The sequence below is a fragment of the Patagioenas fasciata genome, chromosome 3 (assembly GCF_037038585.1).
Source record: "Patagioenas fasciata isolate bPatFas1 chromosome 3, bPatFas1.hap1, whole genome shotgun sequence".
In the NCBI taxonomy this organism is placed as follows: domain Eukaryota; kingdom Metazoa; phylum Chordata; class Aves; order Columbiformes; family Columbidae; genus Patagioenas; species Patagioenas fasciata.
The window spans coordinates 69,512,765-69,531,723 of NC_092522.1; the positions used below are offsets into that span (position 1 = coordinate 69,512,765).

General features: G+C 39.5%; 1 protein-coding gene across 8 annotated transcripts in view; it reads left to right on the forward strand.

Annotated features, from left to right (window-relative positions):
- Nucleotides 1-18,959, forward strand: part of PTPRK (protein tyrosine phosphatase receptor type K) — a 407,780-nt gene that overhangs the window by 322,449 nt on the left and 66,372 nt on the right. For all 8 annotated transcript variants that reach the window (XM_071806572.1, XM_071806569.1, XM_071806570.1 and 5 more), the window contains exons 9-13: nt 358-467; nt 1,728-1,929; nt 4,903-5,008; nt 12,204-12,477; nt 15,292-15,328. In XM_071806572.1, the coding sequence (XP_071662673.1) occupies nt 358-467; nt 1,728-1,929; nt 4,903-5,008; nt 12,204-12,477; nt 15,292-15,328 (729 nt within the window). The remainder of the gene's footprint in view (nt 1-357; nt 468-1,727; nt 1,930-4,902; nt 5,009-12,203; nt 12,478-15,291; nt 15,329-18,959) is intronic.

The window sequence follows — 18,959 nt, forward strand, 5'->3', positions numbered from 1 at the left end:
TGTAGTCCTTGTCCTAAGATACGCTTATTATAGAGTTCAGTGATGTTCCCTGAAGTCATAATCTAGTTTGAACTGTTTCCCCTGGCTATACTACGAGACAATTTGACTTTGCATGAAGTTTTGAAAACCATATGTGGGGATAACGTTTCAACTTCATGCTGTCTCTGCACTGCGAATGACAAAATGCACTTTGAAGTATTTTTTTTTTTTACTCTCTACTGCTGCCTTTTGCATGCAAATGGATATTAACAAAAACAGACCTGCGCTCACTTTTGGTTTTAATAGGATGTTCTGTCATCTCTTTAATTTGTCTGTCTCTTGAATTTCCTATTTTTAAAAGTTTTATTTTGTTTGTAGTGCCAGGCCCTATACCTGCCAAGTCGGTGAAAGGAACTCCTTTTGAAGATAAGATCTTCCTCAACTGGAAGGAACCTATGGATCCAAATGGCATCATAACACAGTATGAGGTAATCATTAAACAGCAAGCAAGCACAGGACAGGGCTAGGAAAGTACAGCAAGAGGGGTGCTTGATGGTGGGTGTTTATGCTCTGTAGGCAGCTGTTCAATTATTTGCTGTTTTCATTTACAGAATACTGGATTTTGTGTAGTGATTGAATATTAAAAAATCACAATTATGGTGCATATGTCATTGGTTGGTTGGCTCTGTGAAATGGCTTTGGCATGTGAGTATAACAATATTACAGTCCTCATGGGAGGTGCCAGTTTTAGAAATCTTGTATCATCGCTGTGCATCCTTCCAAAGCCATGACAGCCATGATCTATGAGATCTTTGTTGTTGGAAGAGAAGGTTACAGGAAAAGTAAGGTGGTTATTAATTTTGGAGCAATGTTTATTACCTTTGTCTTATCTTTAGAAATCACCCTTCAAGGAAACCTCCATATATATTCTATTTAAAGAGTAGGTAATATATAAGCCTTCTGGGCACCTCCCCAGTAGGTTGGCAGGCAACACCAGCTTATTAGAGAAAGAAATACCATCCTCTCCAGCATTCCTTTTTTAAAGGAACAGAGGGTATAATTTTGTGTACTACTGAGTTACAGGAAGAAGACCAACCAACTAACCAAACAAAATCCCTTAAATCTGTTTGTTTATCTATTTAATGCTAACAAATTTCTTTAAGTAGCCCTGCTGGGCAGCTCAGCCCCACTCAGCTGCTTGCTTACTCCCACACAGTGGAATGGGAGAGAATCAGAAGGGCTAAAGTGCAAGCTTTTGTGTTCTAATCACAAAATCACAAATCCAAAACACAGCACCATATAAGCTGCTATGAAAAAAAAAAAAACAGCTTCATCCCAGTCAAAAAGAGTACATTAAAATATCATTGATGAGTTTAAATATATTAGCTTGGTTTGGATAGCATTTAAATATGATTATTGGACAAGAAGAGGGAAATGTATTACAGGAAGTGAAAAATAAAGGGCTTTGGTGGAGGTGGAGAGGATGGTGGAGGTGTCCTAACTTAACCGTAATGGTGAAATTTTCCATACATGAACTAAAATCACAAAGAAAGAGAGATAAAAAAGGCACCTGCATAGCCTTTCAAGTGAACTGGACTCTACAGTAATACACTTCACTTCCTCATGGTACTCCAGTATAGCTGGGTAGCTATGTGATCGTGTGTCTCGTTTCCTTTCCAACCAAGCAAACCTAATCCCCTTGTGCCAAAAACAGTGACAACTGTTAAAAACAATAATTGTTTTCACAGGTCAGCTATAGCAGTATACGGTCATTTGATCCTGCAGTGCCAGTCGCGGGACCTCCGCAAACCGTGTCGAAGTTGTGGAACAGCACACACCACGTCTTCTCGCACTTGCATCCTGGTACTACTTACCAGTTCTTTATACGTGCGAGCACCGTCAAAGGATTTGGACCAGCAACCACAATCAACGTAACAACCAACATCTCAGGTAAAAACAAACCCTCCCCCAAAAGTCTTATCATATTGTGAAACTATATTACTGAAAATGTTTTGGGGCATATTTGCCAAACAGTAGCATAAGTTCAAGGATAATCCTTGCATGAGGTGGAAATTGCACACTTGTAGTTGTCAACTGTTTGATTTTGTGTAATCTTGTACTTTAATCTAAGGATTTTAAAGTGCTGTATAAACCTTAACTAATTAAGCCTTTCAGCACTCCATAGGTCACTAAGTACTGTATTTGTTTTGCAGATTAGTAAAGTCAGATGCAGAAAATTAATTGACTTACTCAAGGTGACACCACTTAGAAGCACACAGCTATAACAGAGTTGGGGTGCTTGGGAGGAAGTGTCAATTTCTTTTGCCAAATTCATATATGTCTGCTTCTTTGTGCCTTTATTCACTTGCTGCGATGCACCAAGATTGACTCTGTTAATCTGCAAACTCTAGAAGAAAGTAACATCAAATGGAATGCTGTACTGTTTTTGTTTTCTTGAATTTCAGTATTATTCTCAAAAAATGAGATGGTAGCTTGTGTAGGTGATAGCAGGAAAGAAGTCAGTGCTATATCTAGAGAGACTTGATTTTATGACATAGCAACTTCAGAGCTTGGCAGAGATCAAAGAAGTCAGTCATTTAGAAATGTGAACAGCACAAAGCAGGCTATTCTCATTATCTACCATAATGAAGCTTATTTTGTCCTATAAAGGGAGGTTAATAATGTATTGGAATGCACATACATTTCTGTAGGAAAGTACTCACGTAGTTTCCTCACCCAGTTCTCAAAAACATACATATAAGTCAAAATGTGAGCACGTTCAAGCCAGAGTTCCTTGAATTATGTACAAGTGAAATGCTGTAGTCATCGTTAATTGCAACAATTTGTTGAATTCCATCCCAGCACATAAGTACTAGCACTCCTGATACTCCAGCCCCTTCAAAAAAACACAACTGACTAAACCACCAAAAAAAACCAAGCAACATATTCTGTTCTGTTTATGTAGCAATTAGGTTGTTTGGAAGTCTGACATTTTAGTTGGGTTCTTTTAAGGTTCTTGTGTTTCTTCACGATGAGTTCTAGTTCATAAATTTTCAGGGATAATGGTGGTGTAGTACTTGAATACTTGTCTGCTCCTTTTAGGAGAAAGAAAAAAAAAAAAAGAAGGCATAACTGTAATATCTTGCTCTGATGTCTGTCCCCCAGACGCTTCAGTATTTTGAGAAATAAGCACCTCAACAAGTTAGGATTATTTAGGGCTGCAGTCTGTTCAGGCTTCTTCAAATGTGCACTCTTTTTCCACCCAGAAATTTTGTGAGTTTTGTCCAGAATCCAGACTAACACACTCTCTAGACATTTTATGGGACTGTTAGCTAGCGAAACATGGTTAACACTAGGAAAGCTTGAAGGCAGGCTGTGACACCCTTTATATCTCAGTTTCAGTCTGGTTTTTTTCACCTTGCTTTATGCTGAACTGTTGTCTGGTTTCACTCTGCATAACTGATACATTTTATGAAACAATGCATATGTTTCTGGAAGTGCTAGTTTTATTTTAATAAGAAGTGAAATTATTCCTTTTAACCAAGCTTACAAGTAGTTGCCATGATCCTAGTGAACATAATGTAAATAGTAATCTATAAGTGAACATTAAATGAGCACTGTTTCTGTAAAATCGTATTTCATTAAATAAGAGCTGATTTTGTGTTGATCTAGGACTAATGAACCAAGGCTTTTAATCTTTTGGTGCTCTTCTATCAATACATAATCATAAAATTATTATGAGTTAAATGATTGACATACTTCTAGGAAACATCTTTTTAGTGGAAGCTCATCATACAGGCATCACTGACAATTTTATAAAGCTACAACCATGTATTTAAAAAACATGTAGATAGTTTTTAAGCTTGTTAAAGATTAGTAATTAATTGAAATCTGTTACTTTCTGAATCACAGAAAATCCTGTTTCAGTCCTTGCACTCAAGCTGAAGTCAACAACAGTATTAGCAGTGCGGGCTGCAACAAGCTTGTGCAGAATATTAAAGTTAGGTGGCTGAAGGGATCCCCAACACCAGCCATCCAACCCACAGCAGCTATTACTGCCACAAAGGCCTGGCATCAGTTCCTGATACTTCTGGTTTTGACTTTGTTTTTTCTTAATACCCTGGGCTGAAAACTACACTGATTCAGAAACTGATCCATGAACAGCTTGGCTGTTGACTGTTAGATATAGAAGGAGAAATGGGCATGGGAACAGACTCCTCCATCCAGTTCTAGTCCACAGATGCATGTCTGTCCAAGCCCAGTCTTCCTGCAGCCTGGTTGATGTTGATGTGGTCACAGAATCACAGAATGATTGGGGTTGGAAGGGACCTCTGGAGATCATCTAGTTCAACCCACCTGCTAAAACAGGTTGACCCAGAGCAGATCGCTCAGGAAGGTGTCCAGATGGGTTTTGAATGTCTCCAGAGAAGGAAACTCCACAACCTCTCTGGGCAGCCTGTTAATGATTCCTGATCTTTAAGAGGAAATGTGAAAGGTTCCTAAATTGCTGGAGGAGGAAAAGAGAGATGGTAGAGGTGGGTCTTCAAGATGGTCAGTATAGTTGTTTGTAAGAAAGTTGTTTGTAGAAAGAGCGAGGCCGAAATGGGATTTTGTACTCTTAGAGTTTCTTGCCAGTCACCTTCTCCCTCTCTTACTGTCTTTCTTGAATAAACTTGTTTAACTAGATAGGTATAATGATTTGATGGGGAGCAGTTACAGATGAGGCTATCAATTGTTGGTGAAGTGCCATTGATGCTCTAGTAGAAGCTTATGTCTGACTGGAAAATCATTAAAAAAGAGTCACATAGCTGATGAAGATTTTAGCTTTGTACTATATTGCAAGCAGACACAATCTCATGAAAATTAAAATTTTTTTCACTGATTTGTTTCTCATTCTTTTCCTTCCCACTCAACATTAATCAGCTCCCACTTTACCAGACTATGAAGGAGTCGATGCATCTCTCAATGAAACTGCTACGACAATAACTGTACTCTTGAGACCAGCACAAGCCAAAGGTGCACCTATCAGGTAAAAAAAAAAAAACCACAAACACAAAACCCAGTTTATTATGTGCAATCTTGTGGCTCATAAAGCTGTTTATTTCCAAGTAATATTCATTTGATGATACTGTTGTTTTTCTTAGCTAGACTGAGCTTGTCAATAGATCTGTAATTAATATTTTTTTTTTAAACATAGTCATGACCTGAATCACCCAGCTGTCTGTCCTGCTTGATTTAGGGTCCCCAGGACCACCTCCTGTCTATTATAATATCATCTTCCTTTCTCACAGTTTCTCAAAAATACAAGGTTGAAAGGTGTTTGTCAGAAAGTGGATTTGAAAATAACACATCCTTCCCAGTGCTTCAGATCAGCTACTCTATAGCTTGTATATATGATTGGAAAATTGGAAACTCAGAGGAAATGGGAGGATAATAGTGATGAATACAAACTATTTGACCTTTTTCGTCTCAGAGTGCTTCTTACTAGAAATCATGTAGCAAGCTATTAAATTTTATTTGGCATGTTCCATAATCATATTAAAATGTCTCATTTATGTTAACTTTGAGGGGTCTTTCCCTTTGTGCTGTCTATTGAGAGAGAATTTAATTCTATTTTAAAAGATTAGTCGACATCTTGCTCTTTACTTCTACTTGTTAGTGCAAAAATTTTGTGATATTATTTGATTCCATTTGTGTTTTACTGATGTGGCTGCATCAGCAACATTCAGGGACAGGGCTGACTAATTGGAGGTTATTTAGCTGCTGAACATCAGAACCTTTTCATGCACTTACCCTTGTGACATTTTAGAGAAATATGGGCTAACGCATTTCATTCCGTGTTACATTAAGTCAGTCACTGTGGCTGAGCTGATCTTGAGTAATACGCTGGAGCCCTAAAAACAAGAAAATTAACTGTTTCTTAAGTCTGTTTCCATTAAGTGTAATGTATGTTTTATTTGGATGTTGTGAGGATGAGCCACGCGCCTATAAGCATTTTTATATGCTTATCTTATGGTGACCCTTACGATATGATCAAGTTATTTATTTATATTCTGTCATGGAAGATAATTCAGATTCACCCCCTTTGCAGGAGATATTGATGTGTTATATTCAGAAATAAAATTGTAGCCCCACACATCATTAGTTTCTGAAAGATTGCCCTGGAGCAAACCTAGGATATTTTGGGATGTGAAGAATGATAAAATGTACAGGACTACATTCAGTACAGTACTTGGATTCCTAAAGCAGGGTTTTCATGGAATTGATACAGTAGAAACCAGACCTGTGATCTGAAAATGCCCCAAAGTTATTCAGGTGCTTAAACTGACTATACACCTTTGTGGGGGCTTTTAAAGCCTTCCAGGTCTGCTGCTGCTGCCCATAGCCAAAGCTGTCCCTGTCGGACAAATGTGGTATCTCCCTCTCATGTAACCCATGTCAAATCCTTTCAGTCTTGCTTCTGATCACCTGAGGGGGCTGGTGCATGGGCTCATCCAGAGGATCCCTGCCAGGATCCTGTGTAGGATCCCTGCCAGGCACCGCTGGACTCTGCTGCTGGTGCTGCTCATCTTCTCTGCACCAGCTGGTCTGTGGCATGGTTGTGCAGACGGCAGAGGGCTCCCACCTTTGGTCCCGGCACTCACCCTGTGGTGGGTCTATTTCGTATCCTGGGTTTCTCTCCTTGAGGGTTTCCTTGTGTGAACTGGTAGCATGATGGGATATGGGCAGGGGGTTACTCGGACCTGTCTCGGGGAGCTCTGGTTTCTCTGCACTGTACTGGCAGGCAATAGCTTGCCGCAGAGTAAAACTGCACCACACCACCTCACGTTTAGTATCTCAATTCTCCTTGCAGCATCCTCAATCCTGTGGTGTGAGCTTGTCACTGTGGCCCATGAAGGTGGCAAAAAAGATCTATTCACTGAATGTTCACAGATTGTTTGGTAGGGACAGTTTGATAGAGTATTATTAACTGTTGTTTCAGTATGTTCTCAAAAAAGCCTGTATCTTTCTTCCTGTCTCCCATCTTCCCTCTCCACTTTAGATAATTTCTAAAACCCAAGAGGGTACATAACATTTCTAACATCAAGAGGCCAAAGAAATAAGAGTTCCACCATTACTGGAGACCTAGGCTTTATTTTTGAAACAAAACAGATATTTTATTTCTTACTTCGAAAGGGAAGCATTCAGGGGAATGCAGAAGACATGGTCCCATTCCCTTTCCTGAAGTTATGCATAGTGCAGTCAGGTGTGTTTCAGCAGCTTCTTAGTAGGGGAGATAAATGTCACACACTGAAATTCTGAATTGATTCAATGCATTTCACTGAACTTTATAATATGTTTTACTGAAGCTTCACGCCATCCACACTGCAGTTGTGTTTCCACTACAAGCTGGCTTGCTGCCATAATGAGTGTTACTAGATAGGTGGGAAAAAATGCATCACCGTGCCTGCAGCTGTGATTGAGTAGAAAAGACTCAAATGCTGTTCTTTAGCCTGATACTGAAGAATACAGCTGACATTTTGAAAAGGCTTGTTTGTACCCAGTCTTTTAATCCCTGGAGCTAGAGATGGTCAAAAGATCATTTTGTGTAATAGCAGGAAGTCCATGTTTTTAAAAAAAAACAAAACAAACAAACAAACAAAACAACAACAACAACAAAAAAACAGCAACCAAAAAAAACTGGAAAGAAAAAGCTTAGTCTGATGCTCTTGCTTTTACAAACAAAATTATACTATCATCAGATTTTATTGTATTCCAGCCTCTCCATCAGCACAGCACCCCAGGAAAGAGATGTTCCTTAACTCAAGTGTGCAGCTGTCAATCACTTCTTTAAGACACTACATGCCATAGTCATCACAGTTTAAACATGACTCTAATCATATCTTCCCTGTCAAGTGTTATCATGTAATTCTAGCGTTCTTTATGGCCTTCTGAAGTTTTAAACCCAATTACAAACTAGAAATGCAGAGGGAGACAGGGCTGGATGGCTCAGGCTCACTGTGCAGCACATACCGCTTCGCCATCAATCTCGTGGATGAGATCCCAGTCAGTTGCATCAGTGGTGCTTCAGTGATTCATGTGAAGACGTGATTTGTCACTGTATTTTTTTTCTGAAGGATCCTAGCTGAGCACCAGCAAAACAATCATTTGTTTTGAAATCTGACTGCAGACGAGGATTACGAAGAGCATGTATCAGCATAGATGTCTTTTTAACAATGAAATTTCTTTTATTTGGTTGGTAAAGCGTTTTTCTTGTACCTCCATATGCAGAATCAGGTTGTTTTCATTTTGCAGCAGGACTAATTAAGTGGACCATGGCAGGGAGGTGCCAAAACTTAGTTGTCAGTCGGAATTCCAAGAGCCGGTGCTGTAACTTGGGCTGTCAGTCAGTCTGGCACCTGGCAAAGAGGAGGATGCTGTGTCTCCATAAGGTGCACAGAATTAAATCTCTAGCTGGTGTTAAAACCTAGTCAGAATTGGGCTGAAGTATGAACAACTTGTTCACCAGTGCCTTACCTCTTTAGGAGCCTGGATTTTTAGGGAGGAGTGAAAAGGAAGATCTGTTGACAGAGGCTTCCTTTGGCTGTCTGTAATCATCTTGGTCAATAGGGAGGGACTGTGCAGGTTTTCCAAAGTAAAAAAAAAAAAGGGTTTTGACATAAAAAAAAAAAAAAAAAAAACACTTTTCATGCAAAATCTCAGCTGAGAAGCTCTTCGCTTGCTATATTTTTAACACTTTCTCTGCTTACCTGACTGTCTCAGACAACTGTTTGGCCTTTATGATCTCAATAACTTATGTAGCAGGTTCCAAAATTCCTGTTATTCAGAATAGTTCAGAATTTATTTCAGTCATCAGAGAGAAGGAATAGTGTCATCTGGGTTTTCCACTTCTCCCTCTTTATTTCTCTCTTTTGTTTCTTCTTTGCTGTATGGGAAAACTGGAATAAAAATTGCTAATATAGGAATTCCATCAGCTTCAGTCACAAGAAGGTTCTCTTAGTAATTGAATTCCTACCATTACACAAAAAATGGGTAGAAAACGTAAGTGGAGCTAGGATTAGTGATATGTAAAAATGCAAGGAAAAGCAGAGTACGTAGCCTTTAGATTTTCACTTATAGCCTGATATCAGACCACATTTGCAACCAGTGAACACTCTACTTTTGAAGTTGCAAATTTAACTTTGGCTTCTTCTTTTTCACATCTTACAGCAGGGTGTCCTTTCCAAACACTGTTATGTGGATATAGAGTAGCACTGCTGCTTCGGAGCCACTATAGTGTCTAGTAAATGGGTTTAAACAGATGGTATCACAAAGGGCCCAGAGGTAAATGACTGTATTCCTCCGTGTCTTGTTAGCCTGTAATGTTGCATGAGAAATATGGCCAGATTCCCTTTCCAAAGAGGACAGGCACATCTTTTATTTAAAAAATACTTTGTGGAGGGAAAAAAAAAAAAAAAAATAAAAAGAAAGCCTTGTTGGAGACTTTTAAGGCTTCCTGTCATTTGCTGTTCTTTCTTTAACTAAAAGTAATTGTGTAAGTGCAGATGGCTACACTGTGTATATCTAGTTCTTATTTTCCACACTTTGTAGCTTTTCAGATGTTGGGGCCCCAAAAGCATCGTTTTTGGAAGCATATTTTATTTGAGACCATATTTTTCCAAATTATTTGAGATTTTTTCAGAACATTCACGTTTTGTTGTGAGCTCATGCTCGAAATTTTGCCATACCTTTTGTGTCAGATTCAAAAATTACTGCATATTTTTAAAGAATGCTATTAAAAGGGACTTAACCTAACATTTAACTTAATATTTAATACTCATGCCCTTCATCTTTAATGTTTTTGTTTGTTTCAGTCTCCAAAGAGACTTCCTCCTTAAAAAGGATATGCATCTTAAAAAAAAAATAAAAATAAATTATGCCTTATTTACCCCTTAGTCTTTAAAATGGGTCGGGGAAAAGGATTTAATTTGGAAACTGTGGCAGATCTCAGCTTCTGAGCTGCGAGATGAGCCAGAGTGTTCCAGAGGGTGGTTGCCTCCATCAGGTGCTGATGTTGCGTGGTCCTTCTGCTGCTCCTGCTGGCTTTTTCCTCCCAAGTCAGCCAGGTGTCACAGGTGACAAGTTTCCTGCCCTCTGGGCACTTGAGGGAGCAGAACTTGTGTGGGTCCCAGCCCAATGGCAGCTGATGAGAGCCAGACTGCAGAAGGGAGGGAGCAGAGACGTGGTGTCCATGTTCCCAGGACTCTCCAGTTGGTTGGCTGCCCAAGTCAGGAGTGGTGGTGTTAACCCTGCCTGGGTCCAGGGCCATGCCAGGGAGGAGATGAACACCAGCAGCCATTTCTTCCCTTGACATATTATTAAAAAAAAAATTTACATCCTCTCAAGTTTGTAAAACATCAGTGCTTTTAGGTTTTGGGGTGGTTTTTGTTTGTTTGTTTGTTTGTTTGTCGTGGTTTTTTGGTGGTGTTTTTGTGGGGTATTTTTCCTATTAATAGTACATTATTTTTGAACCATAAATAAATATTCTGGATGCACAGAGCTCTTCTGGAAGTGATTTGCTGGTGCAGGCTGCATTAACTGGACAGCGTTAGCACATAGAATTTACCACAAAGGTGATTTATAACCAAGTTTGGTTTACAGACAGTTTATGAGAAACAGAGATCCCTAAAAATAACTCATCCTTTTTTGTTTATGTTCTTTATATACAGTTTCAAAAATGAGGTGGTTTTTTATATTCCTCTTGATCATTTTGAAAGGGAAGACCCTTTCCTCCTTAATTTTTTAGGTGCTAGGAAAAGGGGATGCTAACTTCTTCTTTCAGCTCAAGAAAGACATGAAACTGATTTCTTATTTTTTCTTTTCTCCTTTCTTCAATTCTCCAGTATCATACTTTATCTATGCCACTACACTTATTGGGTTGTCTGGGCAGTAGTAGCCAAGAAATTGACAAAATAATTTAATGCTACCCCATAAGTTCTGAAATGAGAAGGATTGTCTTTGCCTTTCAGAGTCCCGCAGCAATGTAGTGATGCTTCCAGAACTCTGTTCAATTTTACTTTTTCTGAAAGAAAGCTTTAAAGCAAAACTAAGACCGGCAATTCTGCCAATTTAATTGAATAGCTTCAGGTCTTGTCTACATGCTTAGGCATATTTTCTTACTAATCCTTCATAAGGTCCTCAAATGTATCTGCATATAAATGGGAAATTGTGTGTATTATGTATACGTGTGTGTGTGTGTATATGCATATGCCTACATATAGTTCTTAAAACCCAACAATTTTTTTTTTCTTTGTTTTTCTTATAAACTGAAGAATTGCTTCCTTCTCTCAGTATGTAAGTTCTGTACTTCTGCACAGCAGAGGAAGCTGCTAATGAGTTGGTAACATCCTGCGGTTAGGTAGTTTCCCTAAAGGAGAAAGTATTATAATTACCTGTGCTATTTTGAGCAGGTGATTTTGAAAAGTGACCAAGCCATGGACGGTTTCAGGAGAGGTAGCGGGAGGTTGGGATGGCATTTTAATAGGCCGAATGCCATCTGCTTCGGCAATTTGTAACATTTTATCATTGACAACTATAGAGGAATGAGGCAGTGTGTTTTGGTGGAAGGGACAGATTTCTGTCCATCTGTGCTTGTATTACAGCATGTCAGTTGTACTTTAGATCTGCATAGCTCTGAGCCAAGATCGGAGCCACAGCAAGGTCAAGAGGTTGGAGAAGCCTGTCAGCACATTCTGTCTCTAATGATATGACAACTGCAAATTGGTGCTTCAAGCACAGCCTGGAGGCAGTCATTATGTTGGGCCTTGAAGCTCAGCTTTCTCTAATATCATTTCAAGGGAAAACGCTAACTTCATATGCTTCTGATTAGCCAAGATTTAATCTATTGTAGTTTGAAGTCAGATTCATTCCTGTGTTTCTTCAAAAGAAAATAAATAATAGTAATAAATCATTGTTATGAGGTTGCGTATAGATTTGCGTTGGTTTTTTTTATGAAAAAAAAACAGATGCTGCTTCTTCCAGTGGCTGAATTAGATAGCTTTGCTATTTTTCAAGCCTTTGTTTCTTCTCTGCATCCATGCATCTACTGTATTTTCCTTTTTAATTTTCTTTGTTTTTTCTTTTTAAGTTTACAGAAAGCAACTGGTTTCATACTTTTATGATATTAGCGATTTGATCCTAGCAGGTGACCTTAAAGAAATGCTGGTCTTTCTCTGTTTCACTAGTGCTTATCAGATTGTTGTTGAGGAGCTGCATCCTCACCGAACAAAGCGAGAAACGGGTGCCATGGAGTGCTACCAAATCCCTGTCACCTATCAGACTGCTCTTAGCGGAGGGTCACCATATTACTTCGCTGCTGAGCTGCCCCCAGGAAACCTGCCGGAGCCAGCCCCCTTTACCGTGGGTGACAACAGGACTTACCAGGGTTTCTGGAACCCGCCGCTGGCTCCTCGGAAAGGCTACAACATCTATTTCCAGGCCATGAGCAGTGTTGAGAAGGTAAGTGCCAAACGCACCTTTTTCCTGGAAGGGGTCAAAGACATGCCCACGGTGACAGGACTGTTGGAGTTGGACATAGTAGGTGTTGGCAGTGGTGCTGCTGTAATCCCTTCTGTGCTGTGAGAGCATGGCAATGTGCCATACACATTTCACACTGCGCTTGTAACTGCTACTAGGCGAGAGTTTAATACATCTTGTAGTAATCATCTCAGCGAAGTCATTTCAGTGCTGTGACTCTGCCTTCTCAGTAAATAGCATCCACAGCCTTTTCCCCAATTCTCAGTACTTGCACACCTCAGAAGATTAAGTTACTGCAGGTTAAACAGAATGTGGGCTGCTCAGGAGACCAGTAAAACGTCACTAACTTTTTGAGACTCTCACACTGAACGTCAAATGAAAAGTAAAAATTTGTTTGAGCAAAAGTAACCTCAGGCCCACAGTGTGTTTTCAGGAGCCCCTTCTGACAAGGTGCACTTGAGGCTTCCTTCACTGCTGTGCAGTCGTAAGAGTATGGCTGTCACTAGTCTTCATTTCCTCCTTGGTGTTTCATTTTTAACTATGTCTCTGAGGGCTGCTGCTGGCTCTGGATGTGTATGGAAGGGGAGGGAGGTTCCAGGTGGGAAGAGCAAGCGTGGCTCTGCAAAGCCTCAATACTGTCGCTCTTGAATGGTTTTTCCTCTCATAAGTGAAAAATGGGGGAGGGGAAGATGTTCAGTGAGGAGGGAAAACATGGTAGGCACAGAAGCTTCAGATATTTAAAAATTTATTTTTTTTATTTAGGGTTTAGAAAACTGAAGGAAATGGCTGTATTATGTCCATAAGAGTCTCCATAGGAGGTGTCCAGGCAGGTCAGAAAGGATCTGCCCGATAGCCAGATCGGTAGTTGCTGAGACCCACCAGAGCCATCAGAAAGGAGCAGAAGCCACGTTTAACCTCCCATTTGTGTCTCTGGTGACTGAACAAATCCTAGCTAACAGGAGGCCTTACACTGGAGCCTTTTGAAGCAAATCTCACCTTCTGCCTATGGTTATGAAAATTGCATATGCATCAAGTCAGAGTTGGGACAAAACAGGAGCTGATGAGACTGTACTGGAGCTGATAGAGGAGACTGTTCCTTCTCTCTAGTTCTTATTTATAGAGCTGTATGAAGCAAACAAAGCAAAATAAAAGGTAACTGCTAGTCACACATTCATATTTCCCTCACCTGCTACATATATTCCCTTTGCTTTTGTTGTCTTCCAGCTGACTAAATTGTGAGAAAATTTGTTTCATTCCCAAAAAGAAATAAATGGGAGGGAAAAGTAAAACAAAAATGTGAAACACAAAAATAGATCTTTATTTTGGCCTGTACATTTTGGCAGATAAGTAAAACATGAAGGAAGAACACATTTTTTACTTGATTACAGTTTGTGAGAGAGTTTTAAATGGTTTTCGCTGGTATGATTTAGAACTTTGGATCAGATTTCTGTTCCTGGGAGGACTGGGGGGTGGTCTTGGGGAGATTGCACTGCATTCTGCCAGGACAGAGATCTAGCGGTTGTAAGATAACCTCTGAGCTGCGCAATATTTAAACAGGTGCTTTACTGTAAACCAGTGGGATCACCAAAATAGTCAAGGGGAAGTAAAGTACTCTCTAAACTACACTATAGGATTGGGATGAGGGTTATCCTGTGATCGTCACAGACATTCTGAACAGAAGTGGACAAGTAAATTCAGTGACTGAGGAGAATGCTAATTAGGTACGATTATGTTGATAAACTTTGTGGGGCTTTCATTTACGTTGGAAAGTTGTCTTTACTATAAGCCTCAAGCCATGGCTTTGCTTATTCTTTACAAGCTGTGTTTACAAAGCAGCATCAGCATATTTTACCTGTTGCTTAGGAATCTTCAAGAGGAGAGAGATCCCAGGGGTTGTATTCGGAGATGGAGTGCTGGGGGGTGCAGGACCAGAGGGAGTATATTTTGTAGAATGAAACTGTCATTATTATATTTTCTAATTACATGGTAATATTGTTTAGAGTGATCTAATACAGCAGCAGCTGCATCCTCTCATGCAACCTTATGCTATTTCAGTATGTTTGCCTATAAAGTGACTGCACATTGTACAAAGAGGTCAGAAAACCCATTTATGACTGACCCTCGTCTGTTCAAGTTGTCCAAACTGTGCGTAACCAAGTCATTTCTCTGTTCATTTGTTTCAATTGCTGATGAAACTTCTGAGGCAAAGGGCAGGTCGGGAAGTAAAATAAATAAAGATTGTCTTTGCATGTGCAACTTCTTTTGAAGTGCATCACTGTCATGTCACAGTCTTTCCTGGGCAGATTATATAGGTTGTAGATTAACTGTGTTATAAGTGAAGAAATACGTGGGCTGCCTCTGTGCTCATTCCACACTCAGAAGCATGAGGGAGCTCGCTGCTGACGTACTTCAGATTACTCCACTCAAGACCATCAGGATGCGGATAGACAAGTTAGTTTGGACACAGTGCTGAACAAAAAAAGTACCTTCTGTGTGGTGCTGTTGGAGGTGAACACTGGCTCAGGATTTGAATAATCTGACATGTGGCTACATCTGTGCTGTCCTGTACCTTTTCTCCCCGTCGTTATCATGGAAAGTACAGGCCAATAACTGGGTTTCATCCAGCTTTTTGTAAAGGCAAATTCGCTCAGCCTTGTTCCCTGCTAAGCCCAGAGCCCTGAGCCACCTTGTTGGTTTACCCCAGCTGATCAGCAGATCTAGGATGAATTTGTGGAGTGGGGAGGGTGAGAAAAAGCAACGTGATCTGACTTATCTTTACCTTTCCATCCTCAACAGGAAACCAAAACGCAGTGTGTTCGGATAGCTACAAAAGGTAAGAACTTCGTCCCTCCACACAAAGTACCTTTTTTAATGGAATGTGGCATTTCTGTTAAATGTTTGAACCAAAGCCAGTACTGTCCCTCTCTTTCGAGACACTCGATTGTCATATGATGTAATGGGCTGTTGCTTCTTATTCTTTGGTATTGTGATGAGAGAATACTGTTCTAGCGATACTCAGAATTTAGACAAAATAAGCACTCCCTTTTTTTCCCCTACCTCTGGTTTTCAAGATCTGCTTTTAGGCTGCTGCAGCTTTGCAGGTGACAGATAGATGGACTGGAGACTAGAAAGCACATTTGGTTAAACTGTCTGTTATGCTAACAATTATTTCCAAGCAGGGGTGAAAATAATTTAGATGAAGGACATGATAGTTAATTTTCGTGAGTAAGAGCTCAGAGTGTTAGCAAGCCATAGGGGAGGGGTGATTTGAGAAAGGCTCATGCCTTTGTGCAAGTGCAGCCCAGGGCTAAGACTGGCTAGATAGCTGTGAGAATAAATCATTTTGACCCCACATACTGTAGGTTAATCACATACTGCTCACTCAAAAATGCTGTTTCATCTTCAAATGAGGACTTAGTTGTTCTGCTCATTGTTATCTTTTACTTTGTCTGTATTTACTGTATTTATAGCCATTCATTTTGGTTGCTTGATTGTGTCAACATGGGAGTTGTTTGATAGACTCCAGCAGCATAAACAAGAAAGGAGCTTACAAGTGCTGAAAGAGTACTCCGCAGAGCCCCAGCACTACTTATGTTTTCTCTTTCTAATTGCATAGTGATATTCAGCATAAAACCAACTTTACATGTGAACAAGTGGGCATTTAAAGTGCTGTGGTGGCACATCAGCACCATTTTTTCAATCGCATTTCAGTTTGAAACTTGTTCCAATTAAAAGCTGATGCCTCTAATGAGATGGTAGCAACAAAGCTTTTTCTTGATAAACCAGAAAATAAAGTGTATTCCAGAAGATGTGTTAATATTTTTGTCAAGTGAGGTAAGCTAATAAAAACAGGAAATTAAAACCGTGAGCTAAGTCTTCTGTGAAAAGTACGTCAGCACTATCTTTCTTATGTTTACCTGGCAAGATTAAATGTTTGAATTAAAATATATTTGCATAAACAAATATTTATATACCACAAACATGTATTGCTAGGATTTCAGTCAAGGGAGAGTCTTGAAAGACTCGGAAATATTCTGGTTAGTAATAACAAAATGGGGAAGGAGTTCACTTGGCTTATGAGGAAATTACTTTTTACTTAACTATATTTAGTCCATTAATGTCAAATCGGTGTTCACAGAAGCAACAGTCCTGGTGGTGGCTTGAATGCCTTGCTCTGCCCTAACCATCCCTTGCCTCACAAAGGCTGCGGTCTGAAGGAAAGGGACCATGAGTAGCGTGGTTCTTGCCATCTTGCTGTAACTCTTGCCTTTGCCACTCTGGCTAAAAGACAAATTTTCGTGAAGTGACTGCATTGCCTGACATGTCAGTACTGTACTTCTTGGATGTGGAACTAAAAACCAAAATATTTTCTCTGACTTTATTTTAATTGATGTGAAATTTGGGGGGAGGTAACAGGAGGAGCAAACTCTTTCTTTTGCTCTGAAGGAATGCACTTAACAGGGAATTACCGCTTCAAAGTCACATACACTCATACCTCTCAAACGAGTTATACTGATGTTCTAAATTGTCTTTTTAAAGCCAGTACTGATTTTTTTTTCCCCATGTTTTCTTTGTAAAAACAAAACCAGAATTTGTTGTACTTGAATCAAAGTATACTTAATACATTGGTTTATGTATATGTTCATCTGGTTATGACGATTTTTTTGTGGTGTGTAAGTTTGCTTTGAATCATGGACCTCAGATACGTCTGGTTAGGTTTGTAATATATTCATAGGGAAAAGAGAAGTGTCTCACCTTACCTAACACGCTCCAGTAAAGCTAATGTACGCTTTTAAAATCCAGCAAATTGTCTAAACTATGGATTCAGTTATACAAGTAGCATGTAGTTTTCTGTCATTTCCCGTGACTTCTGAAGTAGCTTACAGCTGCCCAAAATAAATTTTGCCTTCAACATGTTGAAAAGGCATTAAAAATGATAAAGACCTGGAATGGAAGGCAGGAGGAGAGGAATGATACTAAAGGTGCATGTAAAGGACAAGACAAAATTTCCCTGGTAGTGAAGTTCAGTATTACCTGCAAAGGTACTTTCTCATTTTTATCTTGTTCAAGGGTCTGGCATTACCACCCCCACCCCCCCCACCCCTTTCCCGCCTTGGGCAGTTTGCTATTAACATAATTTGCATGTATTTTAATGCATAAGGGATTTTGCATGTATCGTTCCCATGGGTTGCCTTCTACCTTGGAGAACTGATGGAATAGCTTGCTTGTTGTTGTCAAACTAATGAAAGTCAGCAAATTTAAATTGAAGCGCTCATACTTTCTCAGTCCATATATTCCAGGTGTGATATTCTTGTGTGCTTCTGATAACAAAATGCACTGAAGTGTGAACTCATCTAAAAGATTGTGCCAAATCATGACTGAAGTATGTTGCTGCTTTTGATGTGTCTTGAAAAAATGTTTTATAAGTAACCTGAGAGGCTTACTAGTGTCTGGTGTATTAAAAATACACTGAGTTAATATTGGAACAGCACCAGATTAAACAGTAGTCTGCTGAACAGTTCCTGTGCACTTGCAGCTGAAGGATGAATGCTAGAGTGATTCTTTGGTGGCCCTGATTTAGGGTAATAATAGGATTCCCCCTTTATCTGGACACCTTTTTCCACAAAGCTTGTAAGAATTTAATAACTTCATAACTTTTGCCCATCTGGAGTTGGACTTAGTTGGCCAAGAGAGTCCCACGTTATTAGATGTGTCAAGAGGGTGTGAAAGTTGCAGATGTGTACACAGTTTGTTCACATAAGCTTTGATTCTTGAGGAAACCAGGTTAAAAATAACTCCTTGTGATGCAAGTGGTGGGTGGGACATACCGAAAGCACCATTTCCATTACAATTATAGTCCAGAAAGTGTATGAGCTATTAATCAGTTTAGTTCCATGGATACTTATAGCAAATATTGCCTTCCTCTGTCAACCTGAATTCCCTCTTAGTAACCAGTAATCAACATAATATTTAAAAAACAAACCAAAACCAGTTAACTGTTCTCTACCTCATTATTTTTTGAATCTAGGTAGTAATATTACCCAGTCACTAATAATCCAATTTCCCATACATAATAACTGAAGAAGAAAAAAAAATCTTATTTTCAGCAGTGCAGAGCTAGAAAAACGTGTGTTATTTGAACAACAACAACAAAAAAACTGTTACACATGATTTCCTAAAGAAAGTGCTCAAACTCTCTAAAACTAACATGATAAAGCAGAATTCAAGCAGTTCATAGTACACTCATATCACAATAGTTATGTGATAACTGAACCTGCCTAACCAAAGTATTGCTAGAGGAGTGAATAAAAGAGGCGTGAATTGCCACAGCGTGCACTTCAGAGGAACACCTGATGTTGGTGACTGATCAGTCACATCTTGGAGTTGAGTTTGACTGTGTAAAACTTGGGATGGGTTGCCTCTTGCACACAACATTAGCATTTCGTTTTGCAGTCTAAAATGTT